Source organism: Erpetoichthys calabaricus, chromosome 16 (genome assembly GCF_900747795.2).
Source record: "Erpetoichthys calabaricus chromosome 16, fErpCal1.3, whole genome shotgun sequence".
Classification (NCBI taxonomy): domain Eukaryota; kingdom Metazoa; phylum Chordata; class Cladistia; order Polypteriformes; family Polypteridae; genus Erpetoichthys; species Erpetoichthys calabaricus.
The window spans coordinates 72,472,503-72,484,521 of NC_041409.2; the positions used below are offsets into that span (position 1 = coordinate 72,472,503).

The window sequence follows — 12,019 nt, forward strand, 5'->3', positions numbered from 1 at the left end:
TCACTGTGATAATACTTGCAGCAATATCTTTGCAAAATAAGGATTATTATTATTATGAGTGAAAAGAATAAGCATCCATAGCTACTGTGCTCGAATACGCACACTAATAAATTCAAGGATCTTTATTCTATCAGTTAGCACTAATTTCATATCAAGATATTACTGCTTATACTAATTATTATTGTATACCAGTAATAACAATAACAAATTTTGAACAAAAATCAGACTTCAAAACTTTTACTTTTTTTCAAATAGCAAAGCAAACAATTTCAGCCATGTGTTTTCAAATACAGTAATCCCTCCTCCGTCGCGGGGGTTGCGTTCCAGAGCCACCCGCGAAATAAGAAAATCCGCGAAGTAGAAACCATATGTTTATATGGTTATTTTTATATTGTCATGCTTGGGTCACAGATTTGCGCAGAAACACAGGAGGTTGTAGAGAGACAGGAATGTTATTCAAACACTGCAAACAAACATTTGTCTCTTTTTCAAAAGTTTAAACTGTGCTCCATGACAAGACAGAGATGACAGTTCTGTCTCACAATTAAAAGAATGCAAACTTATCTTCCTCTTCAAAGGAGTGCGTGTCAGGAGCACAGGCTGTCAGAAACAGAGAGCAAAGCAAACAAATCAATAGGGCTGTTTGGTTTAAGTATGCGAAGCACCGTGGCACAAAGCTGTTGAAGGCGGCAGCTCACACCCCCTCCGTCAGGAGCAGGGAGAGAGAGAGAGAGAGACAGATAAAAACAAAGAGTGAAAAATCAGTATGTGCCCTTTGAGCTTTTAAGTATGTGAAGCATGTCGCTTCACTAAGCAGCTGCACACAGAAGGTAGCAACGTGAAGATAATCTTTCAGCATTTTTAGACGAGCGTCCATATAGTCTAGGTGTGCGAACAGCCCCCCTGCTCACACCCCCTACGTCAGGATCAGAGAAAGTCAGCGCAAGAGACACAGAGAAAAGTAAGCCAGGTAGCTTCTCAGCCATCTGCCAATAGCGTCCCTTGTATGAAATCAACTGGGCAAACCAACTGAGGAAGCATGTACCAGAAATTAAAAGACCCATTGTCCTCAGAAATCCGCGAACCAGCAAAAAATCTGCGATATATATTTAAATATGCTTAGATATAAAATCCGCGATAGAGTGAAGCCGCGAAAGGCAAAGCACGATATAGTGAGGGATCACTGTAACACAGTTCTTTTCTGTCTAAATAGTGACTGAAATGGAAGCTGGAGTGACTACTTGAGATTAAACAATCCTCTGTGATTTTAATTTTCCAAACTACTTAGTTGAATCTGGCACAGAAACAGGTGGCATGTTTTAGAGCCTTTACCTTGAAATTTGATAAAAGGTACCAATCACTAAGAACTATCAAGACACCTATGACTGATTGTCTATTACGGCAAATGAAATCCATAGAATAAGTCATTGAAAAGTGATTTAAGCATTTGCTTTCAGTCCTTGAAGACAAAAGTGACTGCTTAAAATGACTTATTAAATCCACAGAATACAGGGATGGGTACTTACACATGTGTATAAATCAGTATTCTTGTTAAAGTGAACATTATGATCACGAGGTTTTAATAAATAGTGTGTGTTACAAAAGCTTTTTTAAAGCACGTTTAAATTGGTATACTATGAACAATCATGATGTTCACCAATTCTTTAGGCACTATTATAAAAATGAATTTTTATTTTTCATATTGACTTTAAGAAATATTCATTTTTTCAGTGTGGCAGGCAGCTGTGCCCAGCCAGGATGCCTAGAAGGACCAAGGGAGGGACTATGCCTCTCCCAGACCACGAGAGGGCAGCTGCCCTGGTTTGTATGGCAGCCATGGGAAAGGAGCATGGAAGCTCAAACCTACAGGGGCCCGTGGGGGCGCCAAGATGAGTAAGGAGCCCTGGATGTCAGCACTTCCGCCACATCCGGAGTGCTTCCGGATGCTCATCAGGGGGCACCTGGACCACATCCGGGTGGGAATAAAAAGGGCCACCTCCCTCCAGTCGTCACCCGGAGTCAGAGGATGAAGCTCGGAGGAGAGGAGTGGAGGCGGTGGAGGCAGGACTTTTGAGAGGCACGGACTTGAGGGTGTTTGGTGTTTGAGACACTTGGTTGTGTGCGGGACTTCATTCATTTGTAAATAGTGTAAATAAACGTGTGTGTGCTTGAACCATCGATGTCTGCCTGTCTGTGCCGGGGCCGATTCTCCACAATGGCATCCCAGATGGGACTTTCTGCCTGATACAAGGCGGGAACCTGTCAACAAAATAATTTTGTGGACAGCCCAACACAGCAGGACACCCCACACACGCACCATGGTACAGCGGTAGCGCACAACCCTGCTAGTAGGAGCGACTCACCCAGAAGACTGCATATGGTCCACAGAAGTGCCGTCTGTGCCCGATGGGGAGAAAGATGAACATGAAAGACGTGCAAGCAGCGGTCTCTCCAGTATGCCCCATCGCCATGGACACATGGGTCAACTCTGTGGCAGGAGAGGCCACACAGAGGCAGCTTCCTCCAAAGGGCGGAGTTCAGGAAGTAAGTCGCTTCCCCAGCGGCAGGCAGCCATGAGGAGCCGGCATTGCCAGACTGCCTTTGTGTTTTGCAGCTGTGGACTACCTGAACCCGCATCGGTGGCCGAAGCAGCCCGATCTGGGGAGTGATGCCAGGACAACGGCAGTAGTTAAAACTTGGGGTAGAGGAGCTGCTGCGTGTCCAAAAGCCGTTGCGGCAGAAGAGTTGCCGCCAGGCTTGCCACCCCATCGGGTCCCGGAGCAACAGGACGACAGAAGACCATAAGTCCCTCCCTGGGGCTGGCGAAGGATTTGACAGAGGCGGGACCAACAAATGTCCATCCTGAACCAGGGGAGGACCCGACTGAGCCGAGGAAAAGGCTCCGCAGCATGCAGCCGGCGTATAGGACCGATCAAAAGTGAAGTCCACTGCTGGCTGACGTTCTGTGTTCGTTAGCAGCTCTGCGTGAGCTGGATTGCCTTCAGTCCGCAGAGACGCTACTCCAGGTCATGCGCTTCCTGCGTGAGGTAATGGAGAAACTGGAGGGGAAGGCAATCGCGTCACTGAAGACACTACATCAGTGGACAAAGTGGAGCGACACTGGATTCTCCGGCCGGAGGGACGCGGTGGTACAGGTGACACCTGTGCCATAAAGGGAAAAGGGGGGTTGTGCGAAGGGGGGCTCAGTATCGGTCAGTTCCGGGTACCAAGTAGCCGTACCTCCGACAGTGGATGCGGTGGTGAGGGCAGATCATGTGGCGGGTGCGGAACAAGCAAGAGGGCAGGTAAGACACCAGCTGTTGTGTGCCGGGGGTCTAGGTGCCCTGCTCCCAGAGCCAGCAACACCCTCATGTCGCTCTACAGGGACGCAGACGGCACGGGGTCTCTTCCTTTCCCATAGGGAGACTCAGACCGTCAGGGCACCCCAGAGAAAGAGGATGATCCGGAGGAAGAAAGCCAGCTCATCCAATAAGAGAGGATGAAAGGCTGGGAGCTCACGTCTGGTGACGGGCCGCCCTCTGCGGTATCGGAGGGAAGCCCTGAAGGCAGCTGAGAAGACGGGGATGCGAGTGTTCCCGTCAGAAGTCCCGATCTGGGGAGCACAGAGACCTCAGAGGGGGTGCCGGAGCAGAGAGTGCCGGTTGAAGGGGGGAGCGTTGCCTGTATGGTATGAAGAAAGACGCCGAGCATTGGCGTCAAGGCAACATCTCCGCTCCTTTTTCCAGTTTTTTTTTTTTTTGTAGGAACAGGCCCTGGACAGAAGTGTGTTGGCTCCCCACCATGGGAGACATGCCCTCGCGGGATGGGCCACATCAGTTACTAAAACAAAAAAATGTCTGTAAAAAATTTAGTATGAGCAAATGGTAAAATAAATTGGTTAATGATGATCATTCTTTATATACACTAAAGTTTCTCTTACCCTATAAACAAGTAATTTGTTGCAAGATTGGGGAGCGGTCAATGAAGACTTTTCAAAGTTATGCTGTGAAAGGAAAAAAATAAAAAGTACACTATGTGCACCTTCACCAACAAACTGCAAGCCTCATCGTATATCCTAAATGCTGGAGAGACACTAAATAATTTGTCAGCAGAAACGCCTACTAGTAGCTTCAGACTAGCGCTTTATTCTGTGCCCTACTGTACAAGTGTTGTAATACTAGTGCACGCTTAATAGTTGATCTACAATGGCCCTACATAAGCATGTTTGAGGGTGTGTGCTTGTGGTTGATTGGTGACTATAAATAATTTCTGAGTCTATTGAGCTTGCCTGTTTATCTGGGGTTAGTTACTTTTTCTATATTTCTTTAATATGGGTTATTTATCTTGAAATATGTGATGAAGATAATTTAACTACTGCATAAAATAGGTTGTATTCGATTCAGTAATAATAATGCATAAAATCCAGAACACTATAAATTCTTCTTCCTCTTATTAACTAAATAAAAACTACAGGAAAGATGCATGCAAAGTATTACTTTTAAAATATCATTTAGATTTGAACTCTGATGTACAGTGGTGTGAAAAACTATTTGCCCCCTTCCTGATTTCTTATTCTTTTGCATGTTTGTCACACAAAATGTTTCTGATCATCAAACACATTTAACCATTAGTCAAATATAACACAAGTAAACACAAAATGCAGTTTTTAAATGATGGTTTTTATTATTTAGGGAGAAAAAAAATCCAAACCTACATGGCCCTGTGTGAAAAAGTAATTGCCCCCTTGTTAAAAAATAACCTAACTGTGGTGTATCACACCTGAGTTCAATTTCCGTAGCCACCCCCAGGCCTGATTACTGCCACACCTGTTTCAATCAAGAAATCACTTAAATAGGAGCTGCCTGACACAGAGAAGTAGACCAAAAGCACCTCAAAAGCTAGACATCATGCCAAGATCCAAAGAAATTCAGGAACAAATGAGAACAGAAGTAATTGAGATCTATCAGTCTGGTAAAGGTTATAAAGCCATTTCTAAAGCTTTGGGACTCCAGCGAACCACAGTGAGAGCCATTATCCACAAATGGCAAAAACATGGAACAGTGGTGAACCTTCCCAGGAGTGGCCGGCCGACCAAAATTACCCCAAGAGCGCAGAGACGACTCATCCGAGAGGTCACAAAAGACCCCAGGACAACGTCTAAAGAACTGCAGGCCTCACTTGCCTCAATTAAGGTCAGTGTTCACGACTCCACCATAAGAGAGAGACTGGGCAAAAACGGCCTGCATGGCAGATTTCCAAGACGCAAACCACTGTTAAGCAAAAAGAACATTAGGGCTCGTCTCAATTTTGCTAAGAAACATCTCAATGATTGCCAAGACTTTTGGGAAAATACCTTGTGGACTGATGAGACAAAAGTTGAACTTTTTGGAAGGCAAATGTCCCGTTACATCTGGCGTAAAAGGAACACAGCATTTCAGAAAAAGAACATCATACCAACAGTAAAATATGGTGGTAGTAGTGTGATGGTCTGGGGTTGTTTTGCTGCTTCAGGACCTGGAAGGCTTTCTGTGATAGATGGAACCATGAATTCTACTGTCTACCAAAAAATCCTGAAGGAGAATGTCCGGCCATCTGTTCGTCAACTCAAGCTGAAGCGATCTTGGGTGCTGCAACAGGACAATGACCCAAAACACACCAGCAAATCCACCTCTGAATGGCTGAAGAAAAACAAAATGAAGACTTTGGAGTGGCCTAGTCAAAGTCCTGACCTGAATCCAATTGAGATGCTATGGCATGACCTTAAAAAGGCGGTTCATGCTAGAAAACCCTCAAATAAAGCTGAATTACAACAATTTTGCAAAGATGAGTGGGCCAAAATTCCTCCAGAGCGCTGTAAAAGACTCATTGCAAGTTATCGCAAACGCTTGATTGCAGTTATTGCTGCTAAGGGTGGCCCAACCAGTTATTAGGTTCAGGGGGCAATTACTTTTTCACACAGGGCCATGTAGGTTTGGATTTTTTTTTCCCCCTAAATAATAAAAACCACCATTTACAAACTGCATTTTGTGTTTACTTGTGTTATATTTGACTAATGGTTAAATGTGTTTGATGATCAGAAACATTTTGTGTGACAAACATGCAAAAGAATAAGAAATCAGGAAGGGGGCAAATAGTTTTTCACACCACTGTATAAAGCTATAATTACTACATATCAACACAAAGAGAGGGGCAAGAAGATGAATGGATGATTTTGATAAACAGGAATTATCACTGAATGAAAAAAATAAACAGTTTAACCACAAAGCTTTTCTTGTAAAGGTGTGCTTCACTGTATAATGAATACATAACTAAGACTAGATTAGGAAAAACAATTTGTTTCATCTGTCTTATGACGTACTTGTCTGTATTTGTTTGACCGTTCTGGACAACCTGTGAATCATATGTTAAACAGACAAGAAATTTCTGCGTGTTTAATGAAGATAACAAAAGCAGATTCAATACCATATTACACTTTTGTTTCATTCACTACATGATTATAAAAGAAAAACATACAAAGAAAAAACTAAGCAATACTAGAATCTCTATGTACTACCTCATTTGAATATCTGAGAATGAGGTCAGCCATAATGTACATCAGGCCACAAGTACATATACCAATGTACTACTAGCACGCAACACAACTAAGTCAAGCTGTAATTGTAATGAATGTAATAGCCCTGTTGTCAGGAAAGACCTGGCCTCCCCAGCCCTGTATCATAAAGTATCTTTGGTCAGTCCATTTAAATACGGCTGAGATTTGATAGGTAGTTGTTTGGCTGTGGAGTGAAGACATTTATTTTCTGTCAATGACAAAAGGCTTATATGTTAATTTTATTTACTGCAATCTACTCCATTTACCATTGCATATATAAATGAGCATGTATTTTTGTGTATTTTTATGTCTCCACCTGTAGCTTACATTATTTATAAAAGACTGCATAAAAATTACATTTTTCTAGCTTGTTGTTCAGACTTTCTTAAAATGTAAGCCTTTGAAAAAGAACATTCACCCAGCTGAGAAACACTAAATACAATTGAAAATGATAATGGAAAAGGTTACAAAATCCTTGTTTAAGAACAACTTAGGAACACTTTGTCTTTCTATCCAAAATCAGTCCAACTACACTGATAGTTGATTAGGGCTTAAAACCAGATATACTCTTGTGAGAAATTAAAACTGGAACCGCTGCATTAGCTGTTCTCTCTTAGGCCTATTTGTTTATCCCAAGAACAACATGCAATCATCTGTAGAAGACATGCCATTTAATCGGATTGTGGAAGTGATGCTTCCATTTTTGAGTGCAAATCCACAACAGCTTTTGTGTATACAACTTAAATAGGAGAGTTCAATATTACATTTAATGCATATACAGTAGGATTCACATATTTCTTTCATTCCTTTCACAGTGAATTGAATTTCTATTTTCTACATGGTCTAATCACAAATCTATCATTTGCAGTATTTATTATAGAATACTAAAGGGAATCTTAAGATGACAACAGGCAGTTCTTGCTTAAAAGCAATGTTTACATTACTGATGACAGCTTCAACTCTCTCATCATATTTTCAACATACAAAAAATATCTATAATGATAAATGAACACTGATGCCTAAATCACTGCAGAAAAGTAATACATTATGCCATCTATTGTACTGGCAAAGTTCTTAATTTTTTTAAAACTATTGATCTTTTTATATCAATGTCTAATTGAAGGCCTAATGCATTCTTTCATATGCAATGTCCATGCCCTCTATTTTGTCCCAGATGTTCAAGTTATTTACTGCAAAAGGACAGAGTCAACAGTATTAAGCACAACCCTGGTTTCACAGTTGTCATGCCTTCACATCAAAAGAACGTGCTGGTTAACATTTCAGATTTATAAAATTTATCAAGACATGGAGGAGATGTGGTATTAAGAATACATTTAAAGAAAATAATGCAAAACAAGAAGAAAGCAAGTGCAGAGACTGAAATACAGAACTTAGATATATATACAAAAAATACTGTATTTTCTTCCATGCTATACTACATTGGAAAAGATACTATACAAAGAATTTTGTGTGTAAGTATAGAAAAAAAAAAAAGTATCAAAGATACTTTTTCATTTTTCAAAGATTCATGTGTCCATAAATTTTGTTTTCTTTTTTGATGTATGAGTGACCTTTTCCATAGTATTGTAATACTTAAAGTCCACTTTGATAACAACCCAATTAAACCCAAATCCACTGCAGAGATGCTTCTACACGTGTTCAATTTTTACATACTACACTTATATTTCCAGTGAACCTAAAACCATAACCTCTCATCAAAAGTGTTTTAATTCATTTAAACACACAATTGTAAAACCAATTTTACTAGCTGATTATATTTCTAATGAATAAATATGGAAATAAAAAAATCAAAATGCTAAATTTATAAATGTGAAAGCAATATAAAGGAAAATAAAAAAGAACAGCTGACATATACCAGTGTAGTGCCTTACAGGCAAAATGTCACCCAACCATGTAGTTTAAGAACTAAAGTAGCAGCACCACTTTAAAGACCATCAAACGTACAGTGGAGCAAACAACAATGAACACCAAGAATAAAATAATAATGCCCTATGCCAGCTACACTTTCACTCGTATATTCGTTCAATTCTTGTCTCCAATACTGTCTGAGTAAAAATAAATAAATAAAAAAAAGCTTAAAATTGTGTCTCCTTAATGGGCATAACTTTTTACAGTTTAAATTACTGAAGTAACAAAGTTCTAAAGTTTTCATGATCTAGCCATAGCTATTGTTGATGACCTCACATTTACAGTAGATTGACAAAATTGAATTTCTCACAATCCATTACTAATATTCACAGTCACACTCTATAAATCAAGAACACTATGTACCTTAGCAAAATGCTTAGTTGTGAAATTTAAATATAGTAGTTAAATAAGATGACATAAAACAGTCATGTCATAAGCATAATGGGCATGTCTGCTGCCAAGACACTATATAAGATATACAAAATTACAGTTTTGAAGGCAAAAACATTCATTTAAATTTTCAAGTCAGTCTAGCAGGACAGGTGACTGAAATTAAGTTTAGGATTCTCTCTATCTAATATAAAACCAGTTTTTATCAATGCTATCATTCCTTATTTTAAAAATAACATACATTTACATTAGCATTAATACTTACATGTAATCTTACTTGTAATCTTTTTAGTTAGCCAATAAAAGGTGTCATTTTGCTTGACTTTTCTCTACATTCATAATGGCTAACACGGTACAACACCCTAGTACTACTTACTTACAAGACACCTTTAACCAAGGACACTTAAAACATTCAGGAAATGATTTCAGGGGACCAAGTCACAGTGGCTGCTGGTTTTCTTTCTAACCATCTTCTTAATTAGCTAGCCATTTTTGCTGCTGATTAACGTTAAATTGATGCGACTCAGGCCCCTTAGTTGTTTCTTTTTCCCCAAATGAGCACCCAAACAATAATGAGACACAAAACAAGGTGCCACATGACCATCTAACCTGAAAATAAAGAAAGGTCAAGGTCTTGGTCATGTTGCTCTGCTCCGGTCGCCAAAACATCTTGATGGCGGTCAGAAAAAAACAGAAAAAGTCTGCTGTGGCAGAATGAGAGCAGCAACAAGTCATAATATTCAATGACGGCTTTAATTAAAAGCAAGAACTAGCTTCTCATTAAGAAATTGATTGGAGTGAAATTGGCTGGAGTTTGATGTTCCAGTTTACCTGGACATATGTTGGCTCATTTCACGTCTCATTTCTGTTCGGCTGCCATTTAATGAAGAAACGAATCAATTCAGAGGACTGAATCCTTAAAAACTGGGCTATTAAAATGAAAGTAAAATGAGTTAATTAACAGTGAAAACTGCTCGCCGATTAGGAAAACGGTTGGAATGAAAACCTGCAGCCACTGCAGCCGGAGTTGGACACCCCTGGGTTACCTCCCCCAAGATTGGAGTACAATCGGGTGATGTGCGTTACCCATAGTTGCGAACTGTCAGTAATGGGATGTGAACCTGCAACCTAAGGATCTAAAATCCAAAACCGTACCCACTACTCCAACAAGTAAGAGCGGAACAAAACTATCTAAACATATTTTCGTTTAATTGTTAAAGTGATCTTAGATGAGGAACCAAACACCTCGTTATGCGTCCCTTCAACCTCACCGAAAAGACCTGCAGACCTCACTCCTACAGCAGCTTTTACATTATTTGAAGGAAAGAAAAACAACTTTCTCAGAAAGAGCACAAGCATAAATGAAAGAATGACGAACACCACCAACCTACCAATCCTCATAACCTTAAAACATTACATACGATAAAGCAAAACGGGACATATCGTTCAGTAAACCTTAATAGGAAATGTGTTTCATGAGATATGTAAAGATTGATGGAATTTCCCTTTTAGAATTGCCTCTATGGATTGCCCAAGAAACCCCCAAGGTACGTACCTTTTGCAGCGATGGCACGAAAAGGCCCCTCCATTTATGACTGTTTTCCTCGCTGGAGAAGTCGTAGGCCAGAGGTTGCTGCATGGCTTCGCTTGCTGTGTGCTGGGTCCGCTTGTAAGCATCGGCCCCTCCAGTGGTCAATCACTCCCGCGGTAAATCGAACACGAGATCGAGAGAAAAGCAGCCGAGGCAAGCCATTACGTAGACCAGTGTGGTTAAGATAGGGTACGGTGGTTTCGTCTTTACAACAATAGCTGATCGTTGAAACCAAACAAGGAACGAAGTAAGTTCTATCCAAACATAGCTGGATTACTCGCGTGACAGAAGCCCCATATAAATGACTCCTCGCTTTCCGGGCAACTTTTGTCCGCCCCCTCTCCCAAAAAAAGGGGGCGATGAACAAGGGTGCAAAAGCTTCCTTCTCCGCTAAAAAGAAAAGGTGCACGTCAAAACAGTCAGAGCAACAAGTTTTCGTGACCTGGTGTGCCACACATCAGGCCGCGTCTGTCCGCGAGCGCGTCGGGCTCCTCCAGCCGCCGTGGGCCCCGACACTCCACTCGCCTGTTTGTTGTGTTTTCTTCTGTAGAGGGGGAGGGGGCAAGCTGACCACTTGAGGGGCGGGCAGTGGGCTATCTCGGTCCCGATGAAGAAGGATGTGCGCTGTTATTTTCGGGCGCAGGTCTGCTGTATCCTTAGAATGCCTGTCATCAAACGAAAAAAGGCGACTATCGGCTCCAAATCTTAGCTGTTGTATCAAGGGATTCGCGACGAGCGAAGAAATGTCGGCCACGGTTAAAGCTACGTCTCGTCAACATGAGAGCCTTCACCACAGTCGTATTGCCTTGGCGTCTTGTAAAGTTGCTTTAACCAATTAAACTTACTTGTTGTGCTGATGTTTATAGTATGTTGGATTTGCGCTGCTGTTCCACTAACACAGACTTTCGTCATCCCCCAGTCTGCAGCGCACACCCTCAGCCGCGCGTGGAAATCTCGGCTGCGCACTAGCCGGGCGGGCAGGCGGTCGATGGTACGTGCCGGCGTAAGGGCGGGGCCCACGACGTCAGGGGCGTGTCCACTTTTGCTTACACCTGTGCAGCTCCGTTGTCACTCATGACATATTACCATTTCAAATGACACCTTGGTCTATGAACAGGGTTGGATAAGTTACTTTTAAACAGTAACATATTCAATATTACATATTACTTTTAAACAAGTGATAAAGAGTATTCAAAAATATTTCTTTTTATTAAGTAGTGTATTATATTACATATGCTATAACCTTTATTACTTCACAAATAAGTATGAAACGTTCAAAAATATTCAGCAAGAAAATCTTTTAAAATAATACAGTACATTTCTGGACACATCTGTAATTGAATGTACACTGACAGACAAGCACACAATGGCAATTATATCTATATTCAATATAATCACAACAAGGCAATTAATAAATAGAAGGCATATCTTTTTCTTTATTGGTCTTAAATGAGTACTGCTGAACTCTGGCATACAAAGGTGTCCTCATTTTTGTATATTAAACGCAACTAATTTTA

The 12,019-nt window shown here is 41.0% G+C and overlaps 1 protein-coding gene across 1 annotated transcript in view; it reads right to left on the bottom strand.

The window, feature by feature from the left end:
* sos2 (son of sevenless homolog 2 (Drosophila)) overlaps positions 1-11,484 on the bottom strand; it is a 120,031-nt gene extending 108,547 nt beyond the window's left edge. The window contains 1 exon segment of the mRNA XM_051919939.1: positions 10,467-11,484. Coding sequence (XP_051775899.1) covers positions 10,467-10,550 — 84 coding nt within the window. The 5' untranslated portion in view covers positions 10,551-11,484.
* Positions 11,485-12,019: the final 535 nt, after the last annotated feature.